General features: G+C 38.1%; 1 protein-coding gene and 1 pseudogene across 2 annotated transcripts in view; one reads left to right on the top strand and one right to left on the bottom strand.

Annotated features, from left to right (window-relative positions):
• The window catches only part of ITGA4 (integrin subunit alpha 4), a 94,865-nt gene that overhangs the window by 71,860 nt on the left and 6,366 nt on the right, over window positions 1-16,639 (top strand). For both annotated transcript variants that reach the window (XM_006151630.3, XM_027773108.1), the window contains 8 exons: window positions 3,543-3,693; window positions 4,618-4,713; window positions 5,360-5,439; window positions 5,842-5,931; window positions 7,872-7,962; window positions 10,597-10,704; window positions 11,725-11,850; window positions 16,134-16,253. In XM_006151630.3, the coding sequence (XP_006151692.2) occupies window positions 3,543-3,693; window positions 4,618-4,713; window positions 5,360-5,439; window positions 5,842-5,931; window positions 7,872-7,962; window positions 10,597-10,704; window positions 11,725-11,850; window positions 16,134-16,253 (862 nt within the window). The remainder of the gene's footprint in view (window positions 1-3,542; window positions 3,694-4,617; window positions 4,714-5,359; window positions 5,440-5,841; window positions 5,932-7,871; window positions 7,963-10,596; window positions 10,705-11,724; window positions 11,851-16,133; window positions 16,254-16,639) is intronic.
• On the bottom strand, window positions 14,918-15,035 carry LOC114008353 (uncharacterized; annotated as a pseudogene).

Below are 16,639 nucleotides of genomic sequence, written 5' to 3'. Positions count from 1 at the left end.
TTAGCCAGAAGCTTGAAGAGAAGAATATGTTTAAGGCAGAGAGAGAGCTTGAAAACACAAAACACCTTGGTGTGTTTGGACACCTATTTGTAGGTAAATGTGGCTAAAGCAAAAGAACGAGTGCTGAGGAGTTGGGACTCTTTCCATGAAGTTACCAGACGGCACTGAACAGGCATGTGAGAGGATCTAGTTCGCTTTTTTTGAAAATGACTCTTTGTCGGACCAGCAGTTGGTGTATTGACTATGTTGCTGGACTCCCATGTAGTCAACTGTAGTTCAAGTCCCGGATCGGTTGCTTAAACTCACGCTGGGCGCATGTGCGTGAATGCTGAAGATCCCGAGAGGAGAATGGAGGAGAAGGGATTATGGCGTGACCATCCCCCCTGGGGGGTGATTTCTTGCTTTCTGTCTTTCTGTCTCTCTCTGTCTTTCTGGTGAATGCATGTGCTCTATAGCAAAAACCTCTCAAAAAAAAAAAAAAAAAAGAATCATTGTGAAGATTGGGTTGGAGGAGAGGTAAAGGACTTCAGAAAAATCATTTAGGGGTATAATTCAAGTTTACTCAGATTCAATCATGAAATTTTCAGACTTTCTTTAGAAAAACAAACAAAATAAAAAACTTCCGTGGATAACCTAGATATTCAGAATAGTAGAAAAGCAAAGAGCAGCTTACCTTTACTTCTTCCGAGCAAAACTGTTTCCCTTCCTTAGTCTCGCAGCCTTGTGTTCATAATCTTTTCTTGTGTATTTATAATGTTTGTTTGCATTTATTCACTTATGTGTTCATTACCATAGCAATTCTGTGAGAGAGTGAAGTGCGTTTTAACTATTTTTGCCTATTGTTTGTTTGAGCGATAAGCACAGAGCCTGATTCACTGTATAGGAACTTTCAATTATTGTCAATCATTCATGAATCTTCAAGTAATGTTTTAAAACAGAAATTTGGGGGACCAGCAGGTGCCATGGTGGTTAAGGTGCTGGACACTCCCACATGGCTGACCACGGTTCAAGTCCTGGACCTGGTGGCTTGCTTTCTTGCTTCCCCTCTTTCTCTCTGTGTCTCTCTCTGTCAAATTAAAAATAAATAAATAAAATGAATAAATAAATAACATTTAAAAAAATAAAGAGCATTAGGCTTTGTTTTTTAAAAAATAGAAATTTGGAAATGTCTTTTTTTTTTTTTTTTGAGAGGTTTTTGCTATCGGGTGCATGTGCTCACCAGAAAGACAGAGAGAGACAGAGAGACAGAAAGCATGAATTCACCCCACCGGGGGGATGGCCACACCGCAATCCCTTCTCCTCCATTCTCCTCTCAGGATCTTGGGCACGCATGCACACACGCCCAGTGTGAGTTTAAGCCACCAGGTCCAGGACTCAAACTGCGGTGGGCTACATGGGAGTTCAGCGACATAGCCATTACACTAACTGCTGGTCCCGAAATGTATTCTTAAACTCTGTACTGACATATTCTTTGTCTTTAATCAATTACAAATAGCTATTAAATGCCTACTCTCTGTGTAATGTTTCCATGATAGTTTATTTAAATACCTGTCTTCCAAATGTTAATCAGAATGACACAATTTAAATACTATTGAGGAAATTTACAAGATTCTAAAGTATTAAATGAATATGTACCTTTTTGGTTGTTATCATTATCCTTATCTACTATTTTGCTTCGAGTCACATTTTTAGTTTGAACTAATTTTTCTAAATTTAAATAACTAGATTTCTGACTTGTCAGAACATTATACTTGTGGCCCTGGAATAAATTATTTAAGCCTCAAGTTCATATTTAAAGTGTTCTGAAGATTTCATGCAATTTGCATGACCCAAATTTTTACTGAATAGTTGTTACTATCATTATTACAGATGGGGTCACCAAGGCTTAGGCATGCTAAATGATCCCCCCATCCCAAAGAACTAGAAGAAGTGCCAGGATTTGAACTCACTCATATGCCTACATTTACAGCAATCTTCTCTTTGCAATCTATAGGCTGGTGAAACCTTTCTGCTATTCATTTTTTTCATTTTATTCATGATAGCATGTATGTGCATATGAGAGGAAGAGAGAGAAAAAGATAGAAGTACTCTTTATGGATCTTATCATGCTGTGATCCTCTATCTCCAAACCTTCAGCTCATCAGGACATGGGGCTATCCTAGTGCATTTTTAGGGCAACCTGGGGGTCAAACCTGCCATCAGTCATGTGGCTTCCAGCACTGCAGTTCAATTTGCTACTGACTCTGCTACCAGGTTAGACCCATTTCTGCAACTCTGATTTTAATTTGGCCTAGTTATAGGTACAACAAGCCTGCCTCATGTTAATTCTAGTCCAGTAGATTTTAGTGCCGCTTTCTGGATGTAGTAGTTCTTACCAGTGCCTATATTACCTCTACCAGTACATTCCCTCTAGTCTCTTAGTTTCCTTTTCTTCCAGATCCCCCATTTTAACCCTTTGATTTGGTCAGCAGCACCTTTAGTGTCTAATCAAAGATTGAAAAGAAAAGAAAGAAATGCCTTGCCATCAGAAGACATTGCAAAGTAATGAAGAAAATATTAAAATTACAGAAGTTAAAAATAATACAAAAGTAAAATTATAGACTAGAGTTTAATTTGTTTTTGGTTTCTCATTTACATTTTTATTGAGGGAAAAAAAAAAAAGACCCTTCTTAGATAATAGCCAACTGAAGTTATCTAAAACATGAGAAATTAAGAGTTCTGTTTTGTTTTTCATATTTTTTGTTTTTGTTTATTTGTGTTTTTCTGTTTGTTTGTTTTTTGCTATAGGTGTATGCACTCACCAGAGAGAGAAGAAAAGTGAGAAATCAGCCCCCAGAAAGGGTAGCCATGCCACATTCCCTTCTCCTCTAGTCTCCTCTTGGGATTTTGGGCACATGTGCAGACACACTGTAATTTTCAGGCCACCTGGTTTAGAACTCTAGCCGCGCAGACAACCATGTAGGATCTGGCACCTTAATCTTCATGCCACGTGCTAGCCCAAGAGTTCTTGTTAATATGAATTTACATCGGCCTATGGGGGTCATTCATGTGGGGAAATTTCCAAAGCAATTATTTTACTAAATTACTATTTTATGTGTGACATAAACATAAATACAAGAGGACCGCAAAAGCTCGTGGAGGTGCCAGATGTGAAACAGGAATGCACAATGCTTTGTAAGGCCGACCCGCACAGGAAGGTTCCAGCTCACATCTGGAAACCTGTCTGAGTATACCAAAGACATATGTGACGATGATCCAGGCTGAATGAGCCTAGGGGTGGATCATGGTGTCTAGACTGCTGGGGGTGCTTTCTTTGTCTCTGTTTCTCTTCCTTATGAAAGAAATAAACTCTAACAAAAAAGCTAGCAGAAGAAGTTGAATTAAAATATGACTTTATTTTGGTGCAAAAAAACTTTGAAATCCACACACAGTTTTTTTAATAATATGAATTTTCCATGAACTCTTTGAAAACCTCTTCATATATCTGGAGATGAGATTTTTATTTCCTAAATGAGACCTACATAAAATTACTTACCTTTTAGGCCGCATGAAAATAAAACCTATCTTGCTGTTGGGAGTGCAAAAACAATCACGTTGAATGTGTCCTTGTTTAACGCTGGAGATGATGCTTATGAAACGACTCTGCATGTCCTGCTACCCGCGGGTCTTTACTTCATTAAGATTTTAGATCTGGTAAGTATTGTAAACCACAATTGCATGATACTACTTAGTATTTTACTTAATTTTCTTCTTAAAAAGCAAGTGGTATAATTCACTTCATTAAGTTACAGTATACATGACTGTGGTAGAAATCCTCCTATTCAGACTTAGCTCTCAGGCTTCCAGTTGTTTTGAGATTTCCTCTCTATCAGGGCTTCCGAACCTTGACTGTGTTCCTGTGTGGATCTGTGACCTGTTGGAGGCCAGTCCACCAACCAGTGTTGGTCCTCTGGGCCACTCAGTGGTGGGGTGGGCAGCTTTTTCTGGGAGCAAGGAGTGAGTGAGGCTTCCCCTGTGTTTGCAGCTGCTCCTATCGCTCCCATTGCCACCCGGGCTCCATCTCCTTTCAGCTCAGCAGTAGTATTTTATTCTCATGGGAAGCCAAACCCTGTGGTTCTGTGATTGTTTTCTTTTCTATTGGTATGTGGTAGAGGTGGAAATGGGGTGCACAGTGGATGTGGTGTGCTTGGGTCATCCCAGAACCAACCCAACCCACCCCTGTCCCTGGAGGGATTGTATTCTATGAGACTGGTGCCTGGTGCTGGGAAGGCGGGGGTCCTCTGCCATCTGCCCTTGCTTAAAATGGCAAGTGCTTAGGGACTAAGTCCAAAGGTGTCAGCTTCCTGCTTCTCATTGTGAATAAGAGAGAGCTGCTTGGCTGCCATTGCTTTCTACCTGCCACATCCTTGCAGGGAGAGGATCATGCTTGTTTGGTTGAGGTCCTCGCCCAAGTGAAATTGGTCCTCATGCAAGCTCCTACAGTTACTGCTCCTCATTTTAAGTTTGCACTACCAATCTTGTTCCCAAAGGACCGCTGTCCTTAAACTTGTTAATGAACTTATTTTCTTCCTATCCAAACCAGTTGTTCTAATTTTTTTTTCTCTTTTTTTCTTTTAGGAAGATAAACAAATAAACTGTGAAGTAACAGACAACTCCGGCATAGTGAAACTTGACTGCGATGTTGGTTACATATATGTCGATCATCTCTCTAGGGTAAGTATTAGCATTTATGGATTTCGTTTACTGGCATGATGCTTTTTGTTTTCCTCTACATGCAGCATACAAATGTGTGTGTGAGTGTGTGTATTTACTTAGAGTAGGGAGCTAAGTGATGAAATAAAAGCAAAGGCAACTGGGCTTGAAATCTTTGAGCTTTGTGTTCGTATTCTTGGCAATGTTCACTGTTTAAAGGGGGAGGGGCACACGCGTATGTCGGGATGGGCATGTGGATGTGTCAGTCAGAATTCTCCCCCATTCACTCTTCCAACACATTCCCCCCAACCCCCGCCCCAGGTGGTCCTGTCTGCCAGGCATGTTACCTCTGCTATACAAAAAGGTGTTTTTGGCAAGAGTCCTCACCCAAGTTGTTAAAGCATTTCTAATTTTGTCAGTCTGGATGGCCTGTCTTTACATTCAGCATAGGCTTTGTGTCTAAATGGTACTCATAAAAATGCTTGTGCTTTTAGATTGCCGTAGACCGCTGTATTTAACTGCCAAGGGAGGCACGGCTTATACATCTAGAATCATTTTAATTTTATAATCCGTAGAACATAAACTATTAATTAAAAATGAAATTCAGATGATAAGAAAATGTATTTAAGATGGTTTAAAAAAATGAGCTTTCCCTGTTTTTTTACAGATAGATATTAGCTTTCTCCTGGATGTCAGCTCACTCAGCAGAGCAGAAGACGAGCTCAACATCACAGTGCACGCTGCCTGGTATAACCCCACGGTGAACACAGTAGTTGACCTAAAGGAAACGTGCCATTCTGTTTTGAGGGAAGACTTTACGAGCTGAGTTCCACTTACTGTCTATAAGCAGAAAGGAATTCTGACATGATATGTTTAAATTTTAAAAACCCCAAACCAAAAATGAACCAAAAAAGCCTTCCATTTTTTTTAGAAGCAACTGATAATAGTTGAAATTATGAGAGCAAATTCCTACCAACCCTGTCCGAGAAATGTGCCATTGCCATATCTGTTGTAATCCCTACTCCTCAGAAAGCATTATTTAAACAAACTTCTAAGTATATAAGTATACAGGATATGTAAAACATTCTCTCTGAAGATGATTTGTAAGAATGGTGAATTCTAACAGGCGTTTTCTGTTTGTTTCTGCAGTGAAAATGAAGGGGAAGTGGACAAGCTAAAACATAATAAAGTGACTTTAGCAATACCTCTTAAGTATGAGGTCATGCTAGCTGTTCATGGGTAAGTTGATACAGAGGCCAACTGTAAAGTTTAGAGTTGATTCTTCATTCCACTGCTTCTTACATGGAGGACAAAACCGTATCTAAGCATTTTAAAATAAAAAGAATATTGTTTGGGGGCCAGCAGGTGATGCAGAGGTTAAAGAACTGGACTCACACACATCTGACCGCAGTTTGAGTCCCATATCTGGCAGCTTGAAAATGATGCCAGGCATGTGTTTGTGTGTGTGCGTACACCCAGAAAATCCTAAGAGGGGAATAGAGGAGAAAGGATCATGGCTTAACCATGGATTTCTCACTTTCCTTCTCTCTGTCTCTCTCCAGTGAGATCATGTGCACTATAGTAAAAAACAACAATAAAAATTGAAAGAAAAGAAAAAAAGGAATACTATTTCTCTCTTAAATTATCTCATGTTGGAGTTCCTTCTTAGCTGTTCAGTATTTTAACCCAGGCTATAATCATCACTGTTGCTACATCAAAGTAGTGTCTAGCTGGAGGACCCCAGTGAGTTTCCAGCAGACCACAGCCTTTCAGTTGAAAACTGTGCAATCCAGGGGCACCTGGAGTCAGTCAGCATGCAGTTTGCGTCATTGTACCCAGTGGTCACGGCAAGTGTGAAATTCAAAGAAGTCTGAGCTGGCTCACTAAGCAGTGTCCAAACCCACATCTTCCTATGTAGCAGTTTGAGACATGACAGCGCTGGCTGCAAGGAGCCCCTTGTCTATTCTTTATACCTATGAGATTTCAGCCCGCATTCATTACTCCCTCACAATTTTCGTAATTATTCAAATGGATCCTCCTCTGACTTAAGAAGGAGACATGTAGAAAAAAAGAAATAAAGGGGGAGGAGTTTAAGAAAATCTTCAATGATTTCACTGGAAATTCTTCAGGCTGTTAGTCTTTGTTTAAAACTACATTTTTAAAACAATAGATGATGCAGGATACAGAACAAATAGGAGCTTTTCTTGTTGCTCTAACTATAAAGTAACCCCCCCCCCAATCAGTATAAGCACCCATAACGTTGGCCTGTAGTTATATAAATATAAAATGTTAGTATCTGAAACTGATGGAATTAAGCATCGACTGTGGAATAAAACAAACAGGAAATGGAGGCCATGCACAGAGGAGAGCAGGGCTAGGGAGTCAGCGTTAAGCAAGTAATTCCATCTTTCCTGGTTTTGAATGTGGATCTTGACTCTCTTGATTTTCTTAGGATGTGTTTTTCCATTATTCTTCAGACATCATTATTTCAGACAATGTTCTGCAACTGTTAGACTGCTTAAGTCTGCGCTGTTTGAATATTTCTAATTTCTTTCCTGTTTAATGTGCCTCTAATTTCATATGACCTAATATTAGCTACTAAATATGAACAACTTGTAGAGTAGGGATTTCCTCAGAAAAATATTACATGTATTTCATTGCAAGGGGGGGGGAGTCAAATCATACATTTTAAAAAAAAAGTGATATTTTCTAACAAAAATGTATCATTCTTATTAGTGTTTGAATTGTCCCACAGATTTGGGGTTCATTACAACTACCCAGCAGGAGTTGGGAGATTAGAAGAAATAACTCAAAAATAAGTAATATAGAATGAGGTTTGCATTATCTAGAAGCCCTTGGGAAACGCTAAGGGTTTACTCCTGACTTGCCAAAGTTGCATCATTCTCTTAAAGGCTGAAAGGGAAGAAATAGCAGCATAAAGGAAGCCCAGTGTTAGAGAAGGCAAGAAAAGGGTACGGATGAGAACAGAACTGTCACTCAGGTCAGATTACCTGGCCTTCTCATTTTGTCCATTTTTGAATAAAATTGTCCTCTGACCCCTAAACCCAAAGTATTCCATGGTGCCTCTTAAATACGTTATCATCTGTTCTATGGAGAAAGACTGTTTATAACACCTCATCAGGAAGACAGTTGATTAAATTTGAATTTGTTTCTATCAGGTTTGTGAACCCAACTTCATTTGTGTATGGATCAAATGATGAAAATGAGCCTGAAACGTGCATGGAAGAGAAAATGAACTTCACTTTCCATGTAAGAAATGTTTCGTACGTGTTACAACCTGAGAAGATGTCACTGTTGCATTGCTCCAGGGGACATTGTATACCTGCTACACCTATGATGACGCCCAGCCTCAGCCCACACGGCCTTTCCTCTCAGGCCACTGTGGCTTTGCTTCCACTTGTCTTCTTCCTGATCCTCAAGCCCATACTTCCTTACAGAACAAGTGGGAATGGGCATGCAGGAACAGAGATCATGCCTGAAGCAGGCGAAGTTCTAGGACGAGCTAAATTTCCTAGGGTTAAGTATGGGGACCATGATAGGCCAAGGGAAGACATCTCTGAGTGCAAATCAGTGAAATCTCTTGCTTCAAGCTTTATAAAAGCCCTCACACTAGCAAGTAAAGGAAGCTCCTTTCTCCCCTATCTCCATTTAAGGTTGACCTAGTCATAAGTTTATGGCCTGTGATAAGTGCTTTATTAATCATTAAATTTTGTCAAGCCTTCTTAAAAAGTAAAGAATACTGTCATCTAGAAATACTGGGAGACTTACATAAAGCTAAATTTAATAAGAGATATTTATGATATTAAAGATGGTGATGAGTAAGTAATCAGAGATAATTTCTACAAAAATGTTTTTTTGAACCAAAAACACTATACATTTGTAGAGCTGTATAGCAATCTATAGACTGTGAATTAGTCTCAGATTAGGTATAATATATTTTGTAAGTAATCCTTTCAAAATGTGTATTAGAATCACTTAAAATGCTTATCCAAAACACAAATTACTGGAACCAGCTCTGGATCTATGGAAGAAGAGTAACTTTGAAATCCTATTGATTCTATGTATACTCAAGTTTTTGTTCCCCTAGAACACATTAGTGTTAAAAATTAAGACCTCTTTTTGAAATCCCAGGAAGCACTTTTATAAAAACCAAATAGAGAGTTCTGTTTTGATAAACTAAACCAGAAACCAAACCAGACTTTGGGAGGCCCATTTATTAATTTATCCACTTTGTAAGATGAATAATAATGTGATTGAATGTATGGAAGAAAATGAAATGAAAAAAATTAAATTAATTAATATAAAAATTATAAAAAAATAAAATAAAAAAATATTTTCTAATTAACTTACAATGGAATGACTGGGACTGGAAATATTGCAATATGTGGCCTTGGTGAGTCCGTCCAAGTACGTAGATGTTCTTGGAAATCCACATTTTACTAGGTGATCAAGAGGGAAGCGTAAGTGTAGCTTAGATTGATTTACTGGCATCAGGAAGACTTGGTTTATAGTACCAGACACTGATCGGAACTCATTGTTGACATTTCCCTCTGCAACCACCCTGTGCTCCCATGGCCTAGCAGTTACCACCTGTCTTTTTTTTTTTTGGAGAGATTTTCGCTATAGGACACGTGCACTCACCAGACAGACAGAGAGAGACAGAGAGACAGCGAGAAATCACCCCCCCTGCCGGAGATGGTCATGCCACAATCCCTTCTCCTCTCGGGATCTTGGGCACGCACGCACACGCGCCTGGTGTGAGTTTTAAGCCACCGGGTCCGGGACATGAACCGCGTTACACTACGTGGGAATCCAGTGACATAGCCATTACTAACTGCTGGTTCCCACCACTTGTCTTAAATCCAAAGACCATCTTTTTTCATCTGCATCTCAAGCATTCCACCAGATTGTTGTAAACCATCCTTTTTTATTCAAGTATTATAGTATAGCTCTTTTCTGAATTTCTACAGTTGCACTCAGGAGGAAATATTTTGGCTCTCTCTCCTTTCATGGATCTACAATTCCTAGATGTATTAACAGTAATGAAATGTTCACACTCTTATGCGTTTTTTGAAGAGTATTAAAAATTTGTTATTTTCTCTAAAACCTACCCTTTTCTGATTTTTTCTGAGTGTATTAGTATTTTAATTACCTTGAATATTCACTTTCTGTTACTAATCATCCTCTGGGGCCCACACGTGGCATGGTGGTTAAGGGTGCTGGACTTCCACATAGCCGACCATGATTTGAGTCCCAGACATGGCTAGTGGCTTGCTTTCTCACTTTCTCTCTCTCTCCAACTCTACCTGTCTCTGGTCAAATTAAGATAAATAAATAAATGGATAAATAAAGTTAAATAATTTTAAAAAATCATCTTCTCAGCAAGGAGTGATTTTGAGAAAACAACATAGGATTTAGAATTAGAATACCTGGGATTTGGTCCTAACTCTTATCGCTTTTTAACTTTCATCTTGGAAAATTCAACACCTCATATCATTTTCCTTAGCTGGAAGGTAGTAAAATATTGACCCGCCTCATGAGATAGTTATGAGGACCAGCTGATTATATTCTTAAAATATTTAAAGTGGTATATAATATATATGGATTTCTCTTTCTTAAGACTATTTCTGCAATAAGCCATCAGCCTAGACTTTTTGGGCAAAAAGAGAGAGAGAAGGCAAGTACTAATGACTAGAGTTTGAAATTGCTTACAAATCTGTAAAATTCTTAAATGGATATTCTATCCATTTTTGTGGCCATGAGCTACAAACCTCCACCATTATACATGTTGCATGGCATATATGGGGTCACCTGAAAGTACATTGATCTCTATACTTATATTCATGAAAGATATTTTAAATTTATTTTATTTTTTTTTATCAGGTTATCAACACTGGCAGTAGCATGGCTCCAAATGTTAGTGTGGAAATAATGATACCAAATTCTTTTATTCCCCGAACTGATAAGCTGTTCAACATTTTGGATGTCCAGGTAAAAATGTATTCCTTCTACATATTCCTTAGTAAGTATGTTTTAAATAAATATGAATGAATATTTTATTCTAAATAATATTAGTAAAATGAAGGGTACTGTTGAGTTATTTTAGCCATGTTGAAAGCTATCGATTTACTATGCAGTTATTAAGTAGGTATTAAATGTTATATATTATAACTGTAGAATTTCAGTAGAATCTCTGCAGTTGACCTGTATAATAGCAGAACTATGGTCTAACATCTTCATTGAATAATTATTTTAGGATGTGTTTGTTTATGACTTAGACTTGTGGAAGTAATGTAGTTAGTGGAATTCTCCATAAAACGTTAAGCCATCATTGAAAGATCAGGATTGTGGAGCCAGCAGGTTGTGTGGTGGTTAAGAGTGCTGGAATCCCAAATGGCCAACTACAGTTCGAGTCCTGGACCTGGCAGCTCTCTCTCTCTCTCTCGCTCTGGCCCTCTCTGGTCAAATTAAAATGAATAAATGAATAAAGTTAAATAAAATAATTTTTTAAAAAAGAAAGATCAGTATTGTAAGCCTTTTTTTCCCTTTCAGAAGCTTTATTTAAGTCATAATATTCTATGTTAATAATTGCATCAGAATTGTTTTTATCCTCCCAGTTTAGATCAGTAATCAACAAATAAACCTATGTACATTTAAGATACGATTTTTTTAAAATCCCACTTCAATTTCAGATTTAGATAGACGTGTTATTATACATATTGTTTCATCTTGTGTAAAAAGTCAGAGAAATGTTTAATTTCATGCTAATGTTCTGTCATTTTTCACATTTCTATAAAGTGAAAGCCTTTTTCTCAGCATAGGAACTATGTCCAACTTTTCATACTTCTGCTGAGTTTTTGTTTGTGTTTTTGCTACAGAGATGTTCACAATTTCAGAGGTATTTGATATATTTGAGAAAAGATAAGCAATTGAAACTTGAAAACTATGCTACTTTTGTTTTTCTTTTCAGTGTTGAAAGATAATGATTTTTCTTGCTTCCTATCTTTATAGACTAATACTGGAGAATGCCACTTTAAAAATTATCAAAGAGAGTGTGCAGTCGACCAGCACAAGGGTGCAATGGAGACCTTGAAAGGCATAGTCAACTTCTTGTCAAAGACTGACAAGCGGCTACTGGTATGTTTCGATTTCTCAGTTTATAATTTTTGCTTTCCAACAGAGACGTAAAACACTGAAAACCAAAGGTCAGTGGGTTTGAGCTGTCAGTTGAGTGGTAAGAGAGAACCTAAGTGTAAGGAACGTTCTTGAATGCATGCAACAAGTTATAATTGGAGGGCTAGGACAGACCCAGGTTAAACTTGAGATTGGCTTTTGCCACTCAGCATTAACTTATTATAAAGTTTCATTACCGATGTAATAAATGTCCATTCTTTGCCAGCCAGACATTGTTCCAGATCCTACAGAACACTAACATTTTGGCTTCACCTGGGTAACTTTTGTTATTTTCATCTTAATACATTGATGAGAATAAACTGGGGAAGTAATTACCGCCTTCAAATGATACCAATTTTACAACAAGCATAGAGCATGTAACTTAGCAAGACTCTGACTGGAAGTCTTTCTTTTAATTCTGTCCTAAAGATTAGGTTAATAAAAATACTGGGGACCAGCAATTAGTGTAATGGCTATGTCACTGGACTTCCATGTAGTCGACCGCAGTTCGAGTCCCAGACCCAGTGGCTTAAAACTCGTGCCGCCACGTCTGCGTGCATGCCCAAGATCCCGAGAGGAGAATGGAGGAGAAGGGATTGCAGCATGGCCAACCTCCCTGGGGGGTGATTTCTTGCTTTCTGTCTCTCTGTCTTTCTGGCAAGCACACACACCCTATAGCAAAAACCTCTCCAATAAATAAATAAATAAATAAATAAAAATACTGAAAACACATACTCCACTTTCAATATTTTGTTGCTTTTATGACTTGCAAACCTAACATTTGTGTTTTGTTTAAAGAAAGATCATTTTTTGAATAAACTTTTTATTTTGAAATAATTATAGATTCACATGCAATTGTAGAAAATAAGATGGAGGTCCCCTATATCCTTTATCCAGTTTTCTTAAAGTTAACATCTTATTTAATGACAGTGTATTGTCACAATCAGGATATTAACATTGATACAGTCAGGATACAGAATATATCTCCACATTGATCCCTTATGCTGCCATTTTAAATAAAATATGCCAAATGGCACACTCACTTCTATTCCACCACAACTCTCTCATTAACCCTGGCAACTACTAATCAGTTCTACATTCTATTTGTTTTTCTTTTCAGTGTTGAAAGATAATGATTTTTCTTGCTTCCTATCTTTATAGACTAATACTGGAGAATGCCACTTTAAAAATTATCAAAGAGAGTGTGCAGTCGACCAGCACAAGGGTGCAATGGAGACCTTGAAAGGCATAGTCAACTTCTTGTCAAAGACTGACAAGCGGCTACTGGTATGTTTCGATTTCTCAGTTTATAATTTTTGCTTTCCAACAGAGACGTAAAACACTGAAAACCAAAGGTCAGTGGGTTTGAGCTGTCAGTTGAGTGGTAAGAGAGAACCTAAGTGTAAGGAACGTTCTTGAATGCATGCAACAAGTTATAATTGGAGGGCTAGGACAGACCCAGGTTAAACTTGAGATTGGCTTTTGCCACTCAGCATTAACTTATTATAAAGTTTCATTACCGATGTAATAAATGTCCATTCTTTGCCAGCCAGACATTGTTCCAGATCCTACAGAACACTAACATTTTGGCTTCACCTGGGTAACTTTTGTTATTTTCATCTTAATACATTGATGAGAATAAACTGGGGAAGTAATTACCGCCTTCAAATGATACCAATTTTACAACAAGCATAGAGCATGTAACTTAGCAAGACTCTGACTGGAAGTCTTTCTTTTAATTCTGTCCTAAAGATTAGGTTAATAAAAATACTGGGGACCAGCAATTAGTGTAATGGCTATGTCACTGGACTTCCATGTAGTCGACCGCAGTTCGAGTCCCAGACCCAGTGGCTTAAAACTCGTGCCGCCACGTCTGCGTGCATGCCCAAGATCCCGAGAGGAGAATGGAGGAGAAGGGATTGCAGCATGGCCAACCTCCCTGGGGGGTGATTTCTTGCTTTCTGTCTCTCTGTCTTTCTGGCAAGCACACACACCCTATAGCAAAAACCTCTCCAATAAATAAATAAATAAATAAATAAAAATACTGAAAACACATACTCCACTTTCAATATTTTGTTGCTTTTATGACTTGCAAACCTAACATTTGTGTTTTGTTTAAAGAAAGATCATTTTTTGAATAAACTTTTTATTTTGAAATAATTATAGATTCACATGCAATTGTAGAAAATAAGATGGAGGTCCCCTATATCCTTTATCCAGTTTTCTTAAAGTTAACATCTTATTTAATGACAGTGTATTGTCACAATCAGGATATTAACATTGATACAGTCAGGATACAGAATATATCTCCACATTGATCCCTTATGCTGCCATTTTAAATAAAATATGCCAAATGGCACACTCACTTCTATTCCACCACAACTCTCTCATTAACCCTGGCAACTACTAATCAGTTCTACATTCTATTGGGTCATGGGAAAAGTCATGACACATTTTTGCATTGAAAACAGAAAAATACTTCATGACTTTTCAAATGACTCAATACAATTTTATTTCAAGACTCTTATACAAATGTAGCCACACAACATGTAAACTTATGAGATTGGCTTTTTTCACTCAGCATGACTTTCCAGAGATCCATCCAAGTTGTTGCAGGTATCTATAGCTTATTCCCTTTTATTTCTGAATGTTATTGCATTGTATGGCTGTACCAGTTTATTTACCATTCATCACCGAAGAATGTCTGCTTCTAGTTTTGACTACAACAAATAAAGTTCCTATAAACAGGTGTGGGCTGGATTTTCTGTGGACATAAGTCTTCTCTGGGAGAAATAATGTCCAGATGTGCCATTATTGGGTCTTATGGTAGTTGCATGTTTAGTATTTTAAGCAACTGCCGAATGTTTTCTAGAGTGGCTATATCATTTTGTATTTTTTTTTTTGGAGAAGTTTTTGCTATAGGGCGCGTGCACTCTCCAGACAAACAGAGACAGAGAGATAGAAAGCAAGAAATCACCCCCAGGGGGAATGACCATGCCGCAATTCTTTCTCTTCCATTCTCCTCTCGGGATCTTGGGCACGCACACACACACGCCCGGCACAGTGGCTGAGGTGTATATGGTAGGTTTACTCTGCCTCCTCTTTCTATACAGGATAGAAGCACAGCCTGTGGTAAGAAACAGGAGACCTGAAGCTATTTTGTTTGATAAAGTCCCATGTCTTTTTTTGTTCTTGTTGCTTGTGCTTTTGAGGTTTTATTTAATTAAACAAACAAAAAAACCTTTTTTTCTTTCCCCAGACCCATGTCCTAAACTGTCTTCTATACATTGTCTTTTAGTAATTTCATGGTTTTGGATTTTATATTTAGGTCTTTATTTTGTGTTGCCTTTTGTATATAGTGAGAAATAGCGTCTAGTTTCATTCTTCTACATATGGATGTCCTTTTTTTCTTTCTCTTGCCTAATCGTTCTGGCAAAGATTTCCAATTCTATGTTGAATAAGAGTGGTAAAACTAGACATTCACGTTCCAGCTCGTAGAGAAAAAGTTTTCAATTTTCCTTGTTCAGTATGATGTTAGCTACAGGTTTGGCATCTGCAAGAGTTCTTTAGAATTTTCATGCAAACTATGTATTATGGAAAACTCTGTATGGATTTCAGTGATTTTTTTGTACCAGTACTTTTTTGCATGAGTTGATTTGCACCAAAATAAACTCATATTTTGCTCTGGTTTTCCACACACTTTTTGGAGTTCCCTCACAGGGCTTTTTTATGTTGAGGTACATGCCTCATGCACCTAATGTGAAAGTTTTTATCATAAAGAGATATTGAATTTTACCAAATGTGAAGCAAGACAATTGTTTGAGAGATTTTTGCTATAGGGTGTGTGTGCTCACCAGAGAGACATAGAGACAGAAAGCGAGAAATCACTCCCTAGGGGGGATGGCCAGACCACAATCCCTTCTCCTCCATTCTCCTCTCGGGATGTTGGGCATGCACACACATGCACATGCGCATACACCCAGTGTGAGTTTTAAGCTGCCAGGTCCAGGACTAGAACCATGGTCGACTACATGGGAATCCTGTGTCGTAACCATTATGCCATCTGCTGATCTTACAAGACAATTTTTTAAGTACCAGTAAGGAAAGCAGACGTTTGATTCTATGTTGATAGAAAGATAATTTCCTAAATGCCACTAAAGAGAGATGATTTTTCATTCTGTGTAGATATATACATATATATTTAAGTGGTAAAAATTTTAATGTAGCTCTTTTATATTCTTTTCAAGTACTGCATGAAAGCTGACCCATATTGTTTAAATTTCTTATGCAATCTTGGGAGAATGGAAAGTGGAAAAGAATCCAGTGTTCACATTCAGTTGGAGGGTCGGCCATCCATTTTAGAAATGGTAAGTCTAAAATATATTGACAACTTCGTGAATAATTTTATATGAAATCTCTAAAATCAAACATCTTGTATAGGCAGGATGGTAAGCAGGCATTCAATGAAGTAAGAATGTACAAATGAAATTTCGGAATAAAATTCTATATTTCTATTTATTGCTTCAGCTGTCTATATTGACTAAATGTCATGACTTTAGAATTAAACTATGGGGACCAGCAGTTAGTATAATGGCTATGTTGCTGGACTCCCATGTAGTCGACTGCGGTTCGAGTTCCAGACCCGGTGGCTTAAACTCAGACCGGGCACGTGTATGTGCATGCCCAAGATCCCATGAGGAGAATGGAGGAGAAGGGATTGCGGCATAGCCATCCCATCCGGGGGGGGGGGGGG

This window comes from Tupaia chinensis, unplaced genomic scaffold (genome assembly GCF_000334495.1).
Source record: "Tupaia chinensis unplaced genomic scaffold, TupChi_1.0 Scaffold000322_1, whole genome shotgun sequence".
NCBI lineage: Eukaryota > Metazoa > Chordata > Mammalia > Scandentia > Tupaiidae > Tupaia > Tupaia belangeri.
Note: the sequence above shows the minus strand (reverse complement) of the source record. Positions and strands in the feature narration are given on the sequence as shown.